Source organism: Phalangium opilio, unplaced genomic scaffold, assembly GCF_054372755.1.
Source record: "Phalangium opilio isolate 3A_F unplaced genomic scaffold, DU_Popi_V2 ptg000031l_1, whole genome shotgun sequence".
NCBI classification, from domain to species: Eukaryota; Metazoa; Arthropoda; class Arachnida; order Opiliones; family Phalangiidae; genus Phalangium; species Phalangium opilio.
The window spans coordinates 11,781,069-11,800,307 of NW_028324158.1; the positions used below are offsets into that span (position 1 = coordinate 11,781,069).

General features: G+C 38.0%; 2 protein-coding genes across 4 annotated transcripts in view; one reads left to right on the plus strand and one right to left on the minus strand.

The window, feature by feature from the left end:
- Nucleotides 1-1,637: 1,637 nt before the first annotated feature.
- Nucleotides 1,638-8,371, minus strand: DopEcR (G-protein coupled receptor DopEcR). Of its 2 annotated transcripts, XM_089870834.1 has the most exons (3): nucleotides 7,995-8,371; nucleotides 2,340-2,880; nucleotides 1,638-2,214 (listed from the first exon to the last, which is right to left on the minus strand). In XM_089870834.1, the coding sequence occupies exons 2-3, from the start codon at nucleotides 2,846-2,848 to the stop codon at nucleotides 1,734-1,736; spliced, it is 990 nt and encodes a 329-aa protein (XP_089726960.1). In that variant the 5' UTR covers nucleotides 2,849-2,880; nucleotides 7,995-8,371; the 3' UTR covers nucleotides 1,638-1,733. The 2 variants fall into 2 exon arrangements, with proteins under 2 accessions (XP_089726960.1, XP_089726959.1); XM_089870833.1 differs by lacking the exon at nucleotides 7,995-8,371 and having other exon boundaries at nucleotides 2,340-2,939.
- A 1,248-nt stretch (nucleotides 8,372-9,619) lies between these two features.
- Nucleotides 9,620-19,239, plus strand: part of gogo (thrombospondin-1 like protein golden goal) — a 49,188-nt gene continuing 39,568 nt past the window's right edge. The window contains exon 1 of one of the 2 annotated variants that reach the window (XM_089870205.1): nucleotides 9,620-9,744. The gene's annotated coding sequence lies outside the window, so the exon portion shown is untranslated. Of the gene's footprint in view, nucleotides 9,745-12,538; nucleotides 12,956-19,239 lie in introns of those variants that run through there. The other variant, XM_089870204.1, reaches the window with a different exon arrangement.

Consider the following 19,239-nt stretch of genomic DNA (forward strand, 5'->3'; position numbering starts at 1 on the left):
ATCTTGTTAAGTATAATTGTAGAGCTCAATTTCAGCTTCAATATGAGACAAATTAGGTCAGAATCGGTCCATAACTAAGATAATTATGTTAATTTTTGTAAAAATGTTTCATTTTAAATTTTTATTTATAGACCGTTTTTGACCTAATTTGTCTTATTTCTTAGCAGTTACGTTTAATCTTCAAGCGTTTATACCACGCTAATACTCTACAACATCTAACATATATAAAATACTCCCTAAAAATGCTTTTACAAATGTTATTTACCACAGATTTTATCTTATTTTTGACATTTAAATTTTTGTCAAGGAAGTTTTAAGTTCTTAACGTTTTGCTAGAACAAATTAAGCTATATATATTTACTTATATATGGACACGACGAAATAGTTATAATTTAACTAATTATAACTATAAAATATGCCACTCCTAAGAAGTGTCAAACGTAACCCTACATTACACCATTTTATCTTGAATCTAAAACAAAACGTAACAGTACACGTTTGGCAGTAGTAGTGTGTTTTTCTTTCTTTTTAAACATTTAGTTTCAAAATATTTTGCCCTTACACCGTAAGTAAATAAGACCGAAGTTAATAAATATAGTACGTCTCCATAAAGAACGTTTTTGTAAATATAACTTCGGATTTATTTACTTCTGACCTTACTTAGTAATCTACTTGTAAAAATTTTCTCTTAATCACTATTTAAACATGAAATATATATATATATATATATAATTTTTTATATACTATAATAATCCTCGAAACCACAGATTTTTTTATAGAATCGGGGTAAATCACATTTAATTTTGGACGATTATTTAGTTATTTATTTATATTTAGAAAAAGACTTATTTATCTCTTCGCGCGTTTTAACTTAAGAGTTCTTCGGTTTCTCTTGGTTAAAATTGACATTAAACTTAATAATTAATTAATTTAATTGGAATCATTCTCCTTCACCGATCCGACAAGTCTATGAGTATCTTCATTTTAACTTAAAAATATCACTTTTCAATTGATGTATTGTAATTTAATTATTTTTATATATAGTTTATTTTTAATTGTTTTTTTAATCCATAGAGTTGAGTGACCATTTTATTATTAATTATAAGGTGTGATTTAAGCTTAATTTGGGGATTTAATTTTATTAAATTAAATAAACTATAGGGTTTAAACTAAGTTTAAACTCGATATGTAATTAATTTATTTATTAGGATATGTATTTTTATAATATAATTTATTATATAATCTTTCACGGTTCCGGGATATCAGACGATTTTGATTTCAAGGAAAAATGTATGAATATTTGAAATATTAAGATTTGGGAAATGTTTCTAAGAAAATATTTCATTGGGCTTGAATGAAATTTGATTAGGGAAATAGATTTAGGGAAACATTAATTATCTTTTTTAAGGTTGAGTTTCTTAGGGAATATAAATATCTCTTAGATTCGTTAAATCATAAGAAATATGATTGAAGGAAACATTGAATTGTTTTTGGAAATGAAGTACCTCATCTAGCTAATTTATACGATACAAAATCGTGATTTTTATGCCAAGTCCAAACAACCAACCAGATCGTACTTTTTTAACCATTGCCTCTTAACTAACCTATGGATCTATTAGAACTATTTCTAACTATACCCTATAGAGTCTAAAATCTCTATAAAGGGTTGGACTAAGGCGAGGGTTAGTTAATTAGTAAGGGATCTAGATGAGGTCACCCAACTCTCTCATTTGTCAGATAATCAAATGTCTTCTGGCTTTGGACTTGCAGCATAGCGACAAACAAAACATCTTCAAACCGATCCTAAATTTAGGACTCATGGTAACGTAGATAACCGGTTTCCACAAACAGTCGGCGATACCCAACCACAAGAGACAAAAGTGTAAGCTGTGCGACTCGATATTCTCTCCCGATAACTTTTCGTAGAGGCTAAGGGTGAACCAGGGGATCCAAGAGATCCAGAAGACGAGGATAAGCACGAAGGCCATCAGGTGGTCCGGATTGGCCAAATTCTCATGGACGGCTGCGGCGTATTCCCGATCTTCTTTACTGGTGCACCGTTTCAGACGACGTATCGTCGAAAAGATGTAGCCGTACGTGTAGCCGATCGTAATGAAACTTGGCGCCAAGATCAGTATGGCTAACGTCACGCTGTATGGGAGCGTACTCCCCAAGTCTAATAAACACACGTAACCGTCTTGATAGAATTGTCCCCTTTATCGTGAGATAAAATTATGAAGAATGGCGAGAGAGGTAAGCCAGCGACGTGATAGGGTTAAAGTTCAAGGAACTTACCGCGCCATGAACTTTAAAACTATCACTATTAGTAGCTTGCCTACCTCGAAAAGCCGAGAAGCGGCGGGCAACACAGAAACATGGCGGTTATCCAAGTGAAGACCATCCAACATTGACATCTCGTGCGAGTTTGCAGCGTGTCGTATCGCGACGGTTTGCGAACAGCCAAGTACCGATCGACGGCGATCCACATGAAGGTGTAAACGTTAACGCTCCATAGCGTAATGGTGACGTAACCGCTGAGTCGACACAGGAAGTCGCCGTAGACCCATTCTTGGACTACGGCTGGGTAGACGGAAAGGGGCAGGACAAAGGCGCCCCCTAAGAGGTCAGCCATGGCCACCGAGAGGACATAGAAGTCGATGGCTTCTTTGGGGGCTGGGTTAGTTACGATGGTGGCGATGACCACGACATTGGAGGCCACAACGGCCACGGAGACGATTAGTATAATGACGCCCTCGATGATATGGTCAGTGGCCGCGCCGTCCGAGATTGGTGACGCCAGAGTGTCAACGGGGAAGGCCACGGGCAAACCTCGTGCCTCACCGATCATGATAGTTGTTCCAGCCGAGCCAGAACCCAATCCTACATCAAGTAAGCGCATGCATTTTGAATTAAAATTCGCCAAACGTAATTAAGACTTAATGCTGAGCCAATGCACTCTTATCCAAGCTCACTTCATCAATTCCAATAGTATTATTCATAGCTTACAATGAAACTTAAAAGTGATAAAATGACAACTATTCGTTTCCAAAGGGGATAAAGAAGTCAGATAACTAACTAGCCTCGGGGTTGAATAGGATATTCCCATAGTTCCTTTCATATAATGAAGTATGACCCTTTGGATAATATGAGATAAACCTCCCGTGTCCTGCACTTCCTTCGTGGACGTAACCGTCCGTCAATTGCAGCAGCGAGATCAGAATATTTTGTGGTAGGGAGGGGGGCGGACTTTATCAACGTGTCAATTTCCTTCGCCATCATTCGATCCCTTTTACCCCCAATCTTTCTCCTCTCCACATCCTCTGGAAATCGACCCAGCTATTTTTAGATAAACCTCTCTCTCGAGTTCTTTTTTATCCCCTCTTTCTGCTAGGTTACGAGGTCTAGTGCATCCCAACCAAGTTCATAACTCACGCTTATTAAGGGATTTACATCGGGTATTTTTAGTATCAAAAGCTTTGCTCGGTTAAAAATACAGTTTTCAGTTTAGAAACTCTTGAGGGTAAGCCAACATTTAGGGGGAAATAAATAATGTATTTTCAATACAACCCCTGTAGAACTGTTTACCACGCTACACATCGATGCTCAGGGAGAAGCCAACGCGTAGGGGCTTAAGGTTTCTATTTTAAAAAAGGTATTAGAAAAACGTTCTAATTAAAAATCATTTATTTTCTCTTTAGGTTAGGCTTAGCAACGAAAGTTAATTTTATTTCTAACAGCTCTTTCTATATTTAGGCTTTATCTCCAAGGGTTTAGGCATGGGTTTAGGCTTAGTAAGGAAAGGACTTATTTATTAAACATCTCTTTCATTCTATGGGTAATAATTAGGCTTAGCTTCATTTAGGATGAAGTATCTTTCTGACACGGTTTAGGCTTAATGGCAGTAGCCTTGTCTCCTGGTTAGGCTTAACAATTGAATGAAATTTTAAATTAGGGCTATCTCGTATAATTATGCAAATTATTACGATGAGAAGCGACGCCAGCCCTTGTAAAGTTCAAATTATCCGAAAATCGCGAAACTCGCCGCCGCTGCCGCCGGTTGCGGTAGATAAATTTGAAAACGAGTACATCCTTTTGGTCTATAATTCCCGGAACTCGTTCCGATAAGGTCCGTTTACTAGCTTTATTACCCAAGAAGGCGGAAGACAGGGACGTGAATAACTTATAGAGACACGTACCCCTTGTAAAACTAAATCAATTTCTTGGAAGGTTCTAGCGAAACTCTATAGAGAGTTGGCAAGTAACGTTATCTTCAAAGGAAGCTTAATGCACTCAAAGATGGAGAGCTGCCGTTTCCTTTGCACGTGGCTTTACTTTACCTTGGGCGACCTTAATTCCTTTTACTGAAAGAAACCCTCCAAGTATGGTTGGAGGCTGATCTTTTTTCTTTTCTTAATTGCTATTGTTCCCTGAACTTGTCTGTCGACTATAGGATGTCGTGTTCTAAAGACTTTAAGTCCAACAGCAACTTGATACGGATAATCTAATAATAATTGACCCTTAACCCCTCCTATCAATAATGTTAGGGAAGTGGTCAACGCCCTAAACTCACACACTATACTAACTATATATTCGACGGAATGCGGGTCAACCGACGCCCCACTGGTCCTGACCCAATTTCGCCTCGAATAAAACGCCGATAGACCCCTTTCCTATATTTATATGTAGTTTGATTTCGTAGGCGGGTTTCCTCCCATCTCTCTCTCCTCTCTCTCGCTCTCTCTCCTCTCTCTCTCTCTCTCTCTCTCCTCTCTCTCTCTCTCTCTCTCTCTCGCTTTAAGCTTGCTGACTCCTTCTTTCTAGATTAAATATTAACCCTTTGCGAAGAATAACTTTCAGTTTTGTTGTTTTTGCTTTCCCCATAATAATGTTACGGTAATTGTTATAACCGCTGTGACATTAAGCCTTGGCTTTTGTCGTAGTATTCTGTTAATCCACGTTACATCTAGGCCTAATACAAGTTTCCCGGCAACGTCATAGAAAGCAGCCAGCGGGACACGAAAATAAACCCTTCATTTAGCTTGGTGTAAACGCTGTCGGGAAAAGTTCCTCCTACTTTAGGCTTACTGCTTTTACTTCGTGGCAAGCAATTCGATAACGTTTCCAGAAGGATATCCTTTCACTAAACTTCTCTAATGTTGCTGGTACCTTCAGGAAACGGCAACACACACCCTACAACCATTCAATCTGAGAGTTCAACGCAGTCTCTTATAAATTAATAGATGAGATGTTTATAACCATTAGATATGTTCCATATATAAGTTTGTCACTGGTTACAAACTGGAGCTTGTCATGAAGTGAGTGAGGTAGGTCTTAGATTCGAGGTAAAGTGACGCCTGGTGAGGTGCTGTCAAAGGCTCAGTACAGACTAAATTTTAAAATGGACTGCAAAACTAAAATCTCTCGAACTAGCTCGAGCTGCAAGTCTCTTAGCATTAAGAAGTATGGGTAGTGTCATACTTATGGAACATACGTGTTATAATTAATGCATACCATATAATTCAAAAACCATCGTGAAAAATATCCAACTATGAAAAATGTTTTTAATAGTTGGGTTTTTGGGTTCGAATTGGGTTCAGTGATCATCTAAACCATCTCATCTATTAATTTAAACCTTTTACTTATTGCAAACTCTGGTTGGACCAGTATATCGTATAGTTGTGTCGTTACCCGTTAGACCGCCCATACCGCCCACTATTTTTGGTCCGCTTTAATTTGAATCCTTACAGAGGATGGTGGTCTCTCTCTCTCTCCACTCTTCTCCCCATCCCCCGTCATTCTTTTAATGGGGTTGCTTCGTTAATGAGCGAACCCAAGCTCTATTCCTGTCTCTTCGCTAATAATCTGGTTTAGGGCCCCAGAATAATACTGATGCGGTAGTAACCTATATATTGCTAAGCCTAGTTAGACTTAATGTCTATACAACTACGTTGGCTGGGACAATTTCTACCTCGGTTCTAGTTAATCGCACCCATGGGACTTTATTTTTGTCCTTTTTTACTTTTCTCAACCGTTTCATTATGGTTTGAAACATTTTCTCTTATAAATTAGAAACAAAGCTATGTTGGGTGGCATTAAAGGGGAGATGTATCATTAATTTTCTAAGGTAAAGGGATACACAAATGCGTCTGTTTTGGTATCACCTTTCTTGGACTGCTTCTCTAGATACCCGACTCCATGCCAAATGCTACTATGTCTGGCAAAGGGGTGATAAACTTATCTGATAAACATCAGAACCAACTTCAACCAAGAAGTGATATCTAGTTTATTAGGGAGAAAGTATAAATTCGCCACATTTCCAGCTTTATCTCCAGTCCAAACGTAGGTCCTGAGTTAATCCCCGCCTCCAAATTACAACCAGCATCTCATTGGTTCTTGAAAACTTAACGTCAGGGCGACGCGAATGACGAAAATTACGTATTTTCCGACTGAGGAGAGGCTGTGAAATAGCCCTCTGTAAGGGGGACTGGGACTATGGCGCTCGAATACTTAGGAATCTTATACCTTCTCCCTAATAAACTAGATATCACTTTTTGTCTGAACCCTATCTAACCAAAATTGGATGTCTCCCCTCAATGCACTTTCAATTGAAAGTCTCCGCCATTTTGAGGGAAAAAGGGATGGATGAACCATTCTCGAAGCACTTTGACTTTTGCCTCTTTTTGAGGCGCAATTGATCCCATAAATTCTTTAAATCACGCGATGTAAGGAATATAAAATTTAAGTGTCGCGGCGATTCAATCAAACATAATTCGGATGAAGCCGCTCATATATCTAGAAATGGAGAAAACTGCTTTTTCCAAATAATCTCAATCCATTTTCCCAAAACTGCTACGATGACCATAAAAAAGCAAGTTTTTAAAGTACCCTAGCCTAGAAAACTGGCACATATCTAGGTCAAACCATAAAGGAGGAGGAAAAAAATAAAACTCAACAAATCCCCATCCTCTTTCGATCACATCTCCATGCATTTCTGGGCAACCCCCCATCAAACATGGCGGTACAGTTGTTAGCGACATCCCTTGTAATAGGTTAGATGCTTAAAAGTTTAAGCTTCGTCTACATGTTTCCTCTATTCTCCTCTATAAGATATCTCTATTAATTTTTTCTCCTCGTACAAAATAGCCCGATAAGAACTAAACCTACACAGCTACAAGTTATATCGGGGAATTCACTTGTGTTGCGGATTTTCTCTGATATCGCTGTCCGTTGGGTTAAATGTAATTGAGGGAAAGGTACGGACCATGAGACACTGTGATGTCGTTGTTATATCTGCCCCCGTACTACCTGCCTTTTAATGTATTGGCTTTAATATTGTGGACAGACAAAAAATTGTTCTTTTTGTTTTCGGGGTTTGGGAGGATGGGTTGAAAATGGTATAATTTTTATATCAATTTTGATTTGGTCGAAATTGTGTCGTTTTTATCGTGTTGTCCTTTTTACGAAGCAACAATTTATTGTTTTTTGCCAAAATCCAAGGCTATTTTTAATTTAATTCTTATTTAAATTAATAATTATACAATAAATACAACACATTTTCGTCAAATGTCGAACCGGACCTTGACTAGCCTATACTTCAATACCAAAATGGAATTAATTTAACTGGACGCGAGGTGTCGGATATTCTGTTAAATTTGGGGTTAAATGTACATTATATTTTTGTGATTCCAAAAAGTCGGATTTGTCCGAATCTGAAACTTAAACATTGCACATTTTTGGTTCACATACAAATTTCGCTTCTATTGTCCGACTCCTCTATATATTCTCGAAATCAAGTAATAATTGATAGCGTATCTTAATTTGAGCGCGTCAACATTGAGCTTGAAGCCATTATCAGTAATGTATTTGTGCATACCCTCCCTACCTGCAGGCTAGCAACTGCTGAGCAACTATAGCTAGTAGATTACTTAAAATAATTAACCGTTAACGACTTAAGTTATTTAATTTTTAAATTAAGTAAATTAAATTAGACTTACCTTAGACAATTTCGTTGAAGTTAATTCGTGAGTTAAATGAATTAAATCTAGTATCGTTTTCGAATCGCAAATCGAACCCATAACTTCTCGATAATTTTTAAACTGCATTATTTTACAATCACGGACTATTAGACGGTTTTTGCGCTGATCGATAGAAAGCCATCCGTGGTAAGCTGATAGTCTTGTCTCCTCCTGTTGTTGCAGTTTTTCTTCTCTGTTTTCCCTAACCGTTTCTTCTTCCCTCATCCGGAGACAATATCTAACCCTTTTTTCCCGGCGATGCTTCGAGCAGCTCCGTTCTCCTCTAACTCTATGTTGGGAGTAATCCCGGAGTCCCGGAGATATCCCAGGCTCTCTAGCTCCGAGGCAACGATGTCCGTTCGATGTTACACTAACATTCTCTCTACTCCCCCCCCCCCCACTTATCCTACTACCCGGCCTGCCCACTCTTTCAGCCCATCCTTGCCTTGTTCAGGTGGGCAACGTGGATTTTATACGAACAAGGATATGTATAGCTGATAAGAGAGAATGCCTAACTCCGTGGAATTTTATTGATCAGTTAAGCATATGTAAAGTTTTCTCATATAAGTTTCTAACGGCGTTTACCATTTAGTCTGGGAAAAGAGGATATCTTCAAAGCGACTCCTCAATAGTAAACCGGTACTTAGGACTGGTGCTCAATTAGTTTTCCCATAGATTCCCAATTATTTAACTGGTGCCCAGGACCAGTAACTCCAACTTCTTTAATTTAAAATCTAGTCCAAGCAATTAATAAACTACTTATGGACCTGAGAGCGTGTTTACTGTATGCTCTGGATAACCTTTGAACTATGATTTAAAAACCTATCTAGATCTGTAAATGGTAAGGTCTTAAGTATTGGTCCAGTTTGGTCATTTCAAGTCGAGAGTCATTGCTAAAAACTTAGAGAAGACTTGTTTAACTTATGGCAAAGGGTAAACTACGTTGATAGGGCTATTTCATGATGTTTTGCCTTTAGCTTTGACTGTGTCCTTGGTTTTGGTAAGTGGACCACAGACTAAACGTGAAAATAAAGTGGCTTGCTTTCCCCTTAGATTTATCTAAGTGGATTCGTTTCGATTCAGAAGCAGTTGCGTTATACATTCTTGTTAAAGGAAACCTTACAAGATCGTCGTGTTCGAGAAGCGCACGCGCTCTCTCTCGCAATGGACCATTTCGATGGTAACACGTGCGTTTCTCGAGTCAGACCCTTACAAGGTTGCTATAGTAACAAGGCTGAACTATTGACCGGAGATACTGGAAACACGTCAACGAAAAGGTGCGTAATTACGATTGATTATGCTTAAAGATCACACGAGTGGGTTGAAAAGAGTTTCTAAGATCTTAATAGTTTTTTTAACCCCGATTACGGTGTTCAAATTATGCAAATTAGGTATGACAAGAATTCTATAGATTAATTTTCTAAACAATTTCTTCTATTAACCATGGTGGAAACCAAGAATTTATTAATTTTAAATTAATAATTGCTACTGTAACTAGTGTATATGTAAAATTTTATTCTTAAACTTTACATCTGTCCAGCCCTACCGCCTTATTTCCAGCCTAGGCTTCGTCTGCTTTAGTCTTTCAAGCATCTTTCAAGTTCCTTTGTTCAAAGTGAAACGTGTTTGCGGCGTGGGTCTCGTGTCGGTGTTAGAAGTAATTAATATTAATTTAAAATGAAGTCGTGTTTAATGATTGAAGAAGTCTTCTACGATGATCTATCTACCTGTAAGTACCTTTTACATTATTATAACGGTTAAATTTAGCGTTAATAATTAGATAAAACGGTAAGCCTTGGTTGTATAAAATTGATAATGGATTAGCTTTCATCAATGGTCGAAAAGTAGGCCTGCCGTGATTAGGGTCTCGTTTTTAATACATTTAATTAGAGGTTTGATTGGTAATACATGCTACAGTAATTATTTTATAGCATAAATCTGTTTGAAATGAAGAATAACATCCCACGTGTATTCAAAGATTCCCGGCAGGTATTAAAATATCTCTTCGAGGTTAGGGTATCGGCACTCCTCGTTATTTTCCCGTAGATATTAATAGAGTCAAATTACAGTCAGCGCCCGCATCCCTCTCTATCTATGGCGGACGCGTTGCGACGCTAACGCCGTCTATAAACCTGGCCAACTTCAAAGCGCCTTGTAGTGGTTATTATACCAACTATGAATGGACGTTTATACAATTATCGAAATAATGCTGTTTTTATTTAGTTTAGTTTAAATATTTAGGTAGTAAAACATTTAGATTTTTCAGATTTTAAGTGAAATGTAAATATTAGGAATAAATCGATGAGCTGTGAGTGGGACAAGTTCTTTCGTCAGATGGGTTTTAAAAGAAGTATGGGGAAGCCCTTGAAAGTTGTCACAGCTCATATATGACCTTGAAAATTGTCACAGACTTTGAAAATTGCTCATGAATCATTATAATCTTTTCAAACAGTCACAAATAATAAAATAACCCTTTTAACCGTCACAAATCATAAAATATTCCCGAAACATGGGAAAACCTTTAGAATAGTCCCAAACTATGAGAAAAACATTGTGACAAACTATTAGTATGTCTATGCAAATATCCTCATGCCCCTAGTTTAGTGTTGACCACCTTGTCTCAACTTTTAAACCAAATTTGGCTTTTCAGCCTCATAACGTTGGTTCCAATCTAATTCTAAACCCAATGACCCTAAAGTTAATTTGAATTTTAAATGAACGAATTACAATTTCGCCCCGTCTACAGCAGCCTCAGCAGCACGAACTTTATTTTTACCGTCAATTAAATCAAACACAAAGCCGCCCTTTGTGTGTAAACTGTGTATATACAGTTTTAACCTCTCTCGCGGGGATTTGTGATAAAAATATGAACCAACCTTTAGCCCCCTCCTAGAAAATTCTCTATTGTAAAAAAAAAGAAAAAAAAGGAACCTTAGAAGGGGCGGATAATATGATCATTCGAACAAAGGATCACGCGCTTTTACCATTTGCACATCTGTGATCTTTATAAGGGTCCGAGGAAATCTCAGAGAGATAGGGATAGGTTCATAGAAAATTGTGGGATTTGGGAAAAGAGATATGATGTAGATGAGATGGCTAAGGATAGTTCTTAAACGGTGTCCTTTGTGGCAATATGTTTTAACTGTGCTTCGGTACTACCAGCCTTTTTTTGGAGCACCACGTGACTGCAATGGTTTCCAGGCTGTGTTTTAATCGTTCTAAACCATCTCATCAATGAAGGTACGCGTTTTTGGGGCAAGGGTAGGTTTTTGCTTTATCTGTACACACTATAGTTTTCGGTTGGAAACAAAGATAAAAGAAAACCGTTTTAAAGACATTGTTTTAGTATTAAGAAGCCATTTGTATTCTTGCCGCACCGTTTAACTTTCTTTATCCGAGATTCTTTTTGCCGCGTGAATTTCTTGCCGTTGCAATTTCGCGTTCAATGTATAAATATTTCGGGGGTGGATAACGTGGTACGGTATGGGCGCAAAGGGTTAATTGTCTTTACCTAAGAAATCTCGTAACTCAGGAATACAATATATATTTAACAAAATTTAGAAGTTCATTATGAACTCGAAGTAAAGCCTGGTTTGTTCTCTAGAACAACAATACGAGACAGCTGAAATCCTGTTTATAGTTGAAAATAACTATTGTTTAATTAGCTGTATGCACACCGGACCGGGAGGGTGTTCAAGAATTATAGACAAGTTTATAATGACCTTAATTAGGTCAATTATGACACATTTTAACCGTGGAATTTGTTTTGGTTATTTCAGTTCAAAATAGTTAGAGCTCATGGTGACACTTGACTTAAGTCGTCTGTGTAACTTCGTCCTCGATTAGATAACTTTCAATGGTGAATTGCTAATAAATAATGTGCACTAAAGGGGCTAGAGAAATTTCCACCCCCCCCCCGTTCTTAACTTTAACCAGTAATTTGTGCGAGCATCCCCTGCATACAGGTTTTTTGGAATTGAATCGAACTGAACTCTACAAGCTTTTTATTAAAATATATATCTGTTGTAGATAACGGTTGAATTGCACGAGCCTCAAATGACCGGCAACACTTGTCTGCCGTCAAATGAACTTTAATAGATGTTCATAACTAAGCAGACGACACATTTGCCGCCATTTTATGGTGAGATATGCATTTTCTCTCAATCATCTTTAGAGAGCAAATGTTTCCTCTTCAAATTATGAACTTCTAATTTATATTATCATATAAAAAAACATGAAATGTCAATCCTTTCTACATATTAAAAAAAATACACGGTGACTTTTACAATATAATCCCGCTAGCTTTAATCCACCTTCGTTAGCTATCCAATCAAAAGCCTTCATTGTTTTGGCCACTCGCGCCCTCCAAAAATCGATAGAATATAGAAAGCGTAGAATATAGCAGAACACGCTCGTAGAAGCTGCTCACCGCGCGCGTGCCGGGGGGGAAAGAACCAAGTATATAGTCGGAACTCGGAAATCGCGTTTTAAACTTTTTCGTCTGCTATTTAGACGCACGCGACACATAACACACTTTCCCGCGTTTTCGTCAGGTGTGTTTTCGAGTCGCTCCCGAAACGCGCGCGCCTTCCAAAAAATAATGTACTCGAGATCACAAGGTAGACTTTAACCAATTATTATCCACGATCTCACCGTGTTAATAAGGTGTTTGTTGACGTTATAATTTGAGTTTCGTGAAAGAGCGGTTTTGTATGAAAATAACAAGGAAAAACGCGTTAAAAGTTGCGTATTCCAATGTATTATAATTTGGCGGGAAAAATAAATAAAAATAGGCGGGAAATAAACGATCGAACGCGAAAAATAAGATAATCGAGCCGAGTTTAATTCAAATATCTGTTGCGTCGGGACTTTTTAAGGCGCGAAATAAATATCAACGGCTTCTCTTGTATCTCTTTGATTCCATGGACAATATTTGAATTGTAAGTCTTCATTTATGTGTGTTTTTTAGAATTGAGTATAGTTTTGATACAGGGTTGTTTAGCTATTAGAGGAGCTTTTCATCAAGATAGGCTCCTGTTTTAGTTTGAAATTGGACAAGTTATTGGCCCTCTTCAAATAGCTAAACAATTCTTAAGTTACATTTGCCTAAAGGGTTGAATCAAAAATATACTACCAACTTTTATAAATGCCAATCTATGGCTTCTCTTTCATCTCATATTTGTTTGCAAGTTGAGAAAGAACTAGTTTTACTAAGGTTTATAAGGAGTGTGTATGGGTTTCTAAGACTGATATTGAGTATAGCGTGAATTATTTTTGCAAAGTTATAGTTTTGTTCCTGTCTTTGGGGCTAGTTTGGAGTATAGTAAAAGATGAAGCGGATTGATACGTTTTGTTATACTGCGTAGCGATAAAAATAGTTTTTTGTAAACTGCCCTTGAAGCATTATTTAAGCTTGTATTAGGAATTAGGGATTAATGAAACAGAAACTCAACAAAAGAAAGGTGCTACGGTGTTAAAAAAAGTAATCGTAAGGATTTTATATAAAGAAATTGGTCTGGAAAGTGACTTTAGACGGTCAGGGGAAACCCTGGAAAGAACCCCGCCTTTATTTCCGGAAATACGTAATCACCGTCGCGTACTATTTGTTTTTCTATTTGCGTCGTATAAATTCAACAAGAGAATCATCTCATTGCCCGCTCAAAAATACACAAACGAGCAACTGTTTTTGACTAGATGTCGAGATGTGGAGTGGGACATTTAACCCTTTTGTTATAGGAAAGGTTTTGAAATTTAGATGATATAAAGGTCAAGTTACTGCCCCCTTTTATGGTACGATACAAATTCAAACTATATACAAACCAAACCTCATTGTCATTCAGTTGTCGAGACAAACTCATCCACCAAAAAACAAAAAGAGTTGAATGGAGGAACCAATAAAACCCGAGCGCTATGTAGTTTCTCCGAATCGGACATAGACGGTGCATGCATGGGACATAACAGAGGGAGGAACAACATAGACTACTTCGATGAGATTAAATGATAGTCGAGGGTAACGCTAATTTATGAAAATCGTCTGTGTTTTCCCAGTTATGATAGGAGAAAGGCTGGTAGTTTAGTATGTATCAGTACTTGGCTAACTCGCAGAGGGTCTGGTAACACTGAATTGAAGTTGGGAGCCGATAGAGATCTATGGGAGTAAATTTCTCCAACCCCTTGAGGGAAAGTGTAGTGTTTTACCCCTCGGTTGCCTTATTCTAAATTCTACTCCGGTATGACATGATGACGCGCAAGGTTTCAATCAAAATGGTCTATTTTTCCCCAGGTTCCCGGTATGGTCATTAAGTGGTGGACAGAAGGTATGGGAATAGATGTGGAGAGAGGGGGGAGACGGGGGATTGGATAGTAGGCTATCATTCTTTTTCGTACTCCCCCGCACGTAATGCTCGTTCCTCCACCCCAATGGTCAGCCCCTTTTGTCAGTATACGGTCACTGTCGGTCAGACAGGTGAAGCGAATCTCACGGGGCAGCCCAAGACGAATATAACAAGTTGGGAAAACCAAAATATTACCTCTCCGAGTCAAGAGGAGGCCTACTTACAAACTTATTTACCCAGATATGGAAATGTTTCTTTTTTTATGAACAAATACTGAAGTTAATTTTATGAAATATTAAAGAGGTATACAAAGCATAGCGAATATACTGTAAATCAGACGACATTTTACATCCAATAAGGATATACTTGTACACATTAAAATCATCCGATGGGGGAAAAACGGGAAATGAAGAGATAAAACTTTGGAGTGATATTACCTTTACGTGCTTGTTAAAGGGCGCCACCGGAGGCTTGCGGGGTCAAACTGTTGCGAAGCATAATGCCTAGCGCCCCGCCGCGACAGTGGCGCCACTCCCTATAGCCAAAAAGCTGAGTGTTTTCCCCCGTCCCTAAAGGTAGACTGCCTCGGGAGAGGTCCGGTTAGCCCCTTTAAGCCCAATTTTCTACTCCTCAACTGTATACCGTCTATGTTCAAAGCCAGATTCACAACAGGGTTGCGGTGTAAACACTATCCTCTCGTTTCAACTCGACGATTTTCTTAATTTGTCAACATGACTGTTAACGTTACATAACACTAAAGCTTATTTGTGGCTACACGCACTGAAAGTAATTGCGCACCATATAACGCATGAAAACACGAAGCTAGAATCCGATTACGATCAGACCTTTCACTGATCTGCGCTGCCTTCAGCAGAGCTCACCAAAAAAGACAGCGGATTTTGGAAAACGTTAACCGGTGAGCTCTGTCGTCATAGCTTTGCTGAACGCTTTTCTCCGGTCATCGGTGTTTTAAAAATTACGCTAGTGCAATAAAGCGTGCAAGGTACCAAGGCTTAACAAAAATTGTATGATAACATATTTATAGAGATAGATAAAACAACTTTTATAATTAAAATTAGAAAGACTAACATGTCTCTTAAAATTCTCGCGTGATCAACTGGTTTCACGCCAATTAAATAGGTATAGTCCCATCAGAATCAGCAAGAGCTATTTGTAATAGTACCTCCATGTTTTTACCGCCAAGCTGAGAACTACGCGTTTTACGTCACGTTATCCAAAAACCAGTCTATTTTCTTTGGTGACCGCGCTGGCTCAGCGCTGAGCGCTGTGACGTCAAAATTCAAAAACAAAATCCCTTTCTGTATGACATTGCTAACATCGCTGAGCTCTGCTGAACGCCGCCTAGATTTTCACCATGATGCTTTATTCAACTATATAATCTAAGCCTGATTATTTAAAAGTGTATTTAACTTTCGGCCCACTCTGAACCGTTAATGTCACTGCATTACAGAAACGAAAACCAAACCCAAGCGTTTACTTTTGGGTTCACTAGGCCTATTGACAAATAAAAGTTCATTTGACCGACATAGCAGAGTTCTTCTTGTTATCAAAAACGAAAGGATTATGCTATAAACAGATGTAGTATAGCTTAAGTAATATATAAACATCCATTTCAAATAATAATTATAAAAAAATATTCTTGGGATATCAAAATGAAACAGAGCTTTAAAGCTACAAAACTACTAAAGGCATCGAAATTACGAAAAATATTTCCATATATTAATTTTACATTATGAAAAAACCAAATATTAAGGTTTTGTAGAATTTCTTTCCACATCAACACAAGGCGAACTGCTAACGCGAAGCACTAGTGTAACAACGGACGGACACACACAGACAAACACATAGACTGCTGTTTTACCCTTTCCGTATTAATTTTGTTTTGAGAGACAAGATTACTTTAAATACTAAAATAAATATAATAAATATAATTATAGCTATTATAATATATTTTCTTCGTTAGTTGTTCGCCTTATTGAACGTTACATCGTTTTGATAAAGAACAATTAAACATTCTTGAGAGACTTGACTAATATTGGCGTTTGAAATGAAGCATACGCCGGTTGCTTTGCCTTACACAAATAGGTAGTATATAAGGGTGTCGAAATACAGTTCAAAGCAAGAACAACCGCAATTGCGAAAACCTTTGGTGGCCGATCCCACCTTAGGGAGGCTAGACGTTTCTCGTAACCCTAGCTGATCGCCGCGAATGTCTTAAACCAAACGATAACGATGGAGTAGAAGCCAGGTGTACAGACTGGTGTCCATGTGGGATGGACAAGAACAAAGACCAGAAGATGGTGGTGTTAGAAGCCAGGTGTACAGACTGGTGTCCATGTAGGATGGACAAAAACAAAGACCAGAAGATGGTGGTGTTAGAAGCCAGGTGTAGAGACTGGCGTCCATGTGGGATGGACAAAAACAAAGACCAGAAGATGGTGGTGATTAGAAGCCAGTATGTATGTCCAGACTGGTGTCCATGTGGGATGGACAATGACCAGAAGATGGAGGTGATTAGAAGCCAGTATGTACAGACTGGTGTCCATGTGGGATGGACAATGACCACAAGATGGTGGTGATTAGAAGCCAGTGTGTACAGACTGGTGTTAGACAGGCAATGGAGTAATAGCCTGTAAGTGTAATACAATTTTCGAAATTTCCGGAAATTGAGAACACGTTTGCTCCGGTTTGCAAACTGCGAACGCGGTCCCCTGGGGTGTAAGTCAATAACAACAGACAGACACACACACACACACACAGACAGACACGTCGAAATTAGAACCTCTCCGTGACATACGTCACTCGGAGAGGTAAAAATGCGATGCATTGTCCGTTCGTAGTCAACCCCGTGCATTAGGGGATAGGCTGGGCCCAATTTTACAAGCCTGTGTTTATGTTGAATTAACTTGTAGTTACTTAGTTGTCAATGCTGTTTTTGTTTTCTTTGAACTTGTGAGTTAGTAAATTGTCTTCAAAATGTTTCATATGAAAACTAAAGTAGTTAGAGAAATTTTCTCAACCCCGTTTTTAAATTAAACTTTATTTAACCTTCATGGTTGCCAGTTATCTCCTGCAAGTTTGGCAATGAATGATTACTTATTGAATCGAACCTAATTATAGCTACAATCTTTTCAGTCTGTCTCTTGTAGATAGCGTTTGAATTGCACCAGTCACAAATGACTGGCAACACTTGTCCGCGCACTATCTCTATATAACCTGATCTAAAAAAATCGTCTGCTAACACACGTGACCATTTATTTTTAACGTATCTAGCCCTAATCCCCCTAACATCTGAAAAAATATGAACTGATCCATAGAATTATTTTTTTTAAATAATGAATGTTTTTTGTGAAAACTATAATGCTCCACGATTGTAGTCCTTTAGCGCCGTGATTTAGTTTGAATATAGAACCAAAAAGGTACTCAAAGGCTATACCAACAATAATTTGACAATATCACTCGTTCTTCTTTATTAGAAATAGCAGTCAGCTTTTCGCCTTAATTCAAACTTCCACCACGAATATGTTCCCAAAGTTGCCGAGTCGGTAATACGCCCCGGCGTACATAAATTTTTCATCATGAGAATATACTAGAAACAAAGGTAAATCTATCCCTTAATATACAGCAACCTTTCCGGCTTTGGCTACGGTATCATCTTAGATTGGGTCCTATCAATAAAAGGGAAAAAGCTAGTCCTATACTATATAGGAGAAATCCATTTGGCACCCAAGCCTAGACGACGAAATAAAAAAGATATTTGGTAGGGGGGGACTTTCTGAGGACACAACAGATTAAATGCTCCAGGCTTATTGGCCCGAAAAGACTAGTTACTCTACTTGTAACTTGGACATCACTAGACGGGTTCCCGCGGAAAGTGCTTGGGCCCTTTTATATGTGAAATAGAACTCTTATATATCTTGAGAACCTTCATTGGACTGAGGGGCACATTGTGCTCTTAGTCTTAGGTATTTATTCCTGGTGCGCTCCTTGGTGCATTGCACTTTAACCTGGCCCAGTGAAAAAGTGAGCTCATGGTGTAACCCAAGATGACTCTAGATTCCAACGTTCTTAGGTCTTTAAATATGTTCTAGGTATGTCGATGGATGGCGAGATGGGAAAGGAAACTGTTTTAGCACCCTTTGGGGTCTTCGTTGATTTGATTTTGGGTTGGTTTTCTTTTATTTTCTTGAAAATGGACTATTAACAATTGAAGCCCCCTTGTTTTATTATACGTATTGTTTTCTCGAAATTGAACTTCTGGTTTTCCTTTCTTTTTTCTAGTTTTTCCTTTCAGATAGCTTCAGGTATTTCACTTTTAAAGTGATTTACAGATCGTGTAGTAGTTTGCAATAATCTCTCTTAATTATTTTCAACTAGTTAAGGCCTTTTCAGACGGTACAACTTTTGACTCAAAGTTGGTTATTAAACTTGTCAGACTTCTGTTCATAAGTTAGAATTAGTTTACTCAACTCAAGTTGACTCATCTAAATAAATCAAATAGTTGTATCGTCTGAACAGACCTTTATAGTGTCAAAGAATGTTAAAATAGAGGTGACTCTAAGGTCATACGACAAAATTGCGTGTGTTTCACGTATTACTTACAAAGGTTCTGAAAGGTTTTTGATGTTTTTCAAGTATTATAATTGAGTCTTTTAGATTTTGAAGATTGTTTATCGAGAATGATTCGCGTTTAGTCACGAAAAGCAAATGTACTTTTTTGTCCTTCCTATTTTTATATTTGAAAGGTTTTTTTTAATACCTTTTTTCGAGTACGCAGCGCGTGCACTTTTATGTCGAGTTCGAACGCCACGCGCTTATTCGGGTCCTTAACTTCAAATAAAGAAGTGAAATAAAAAATATAAAACGAA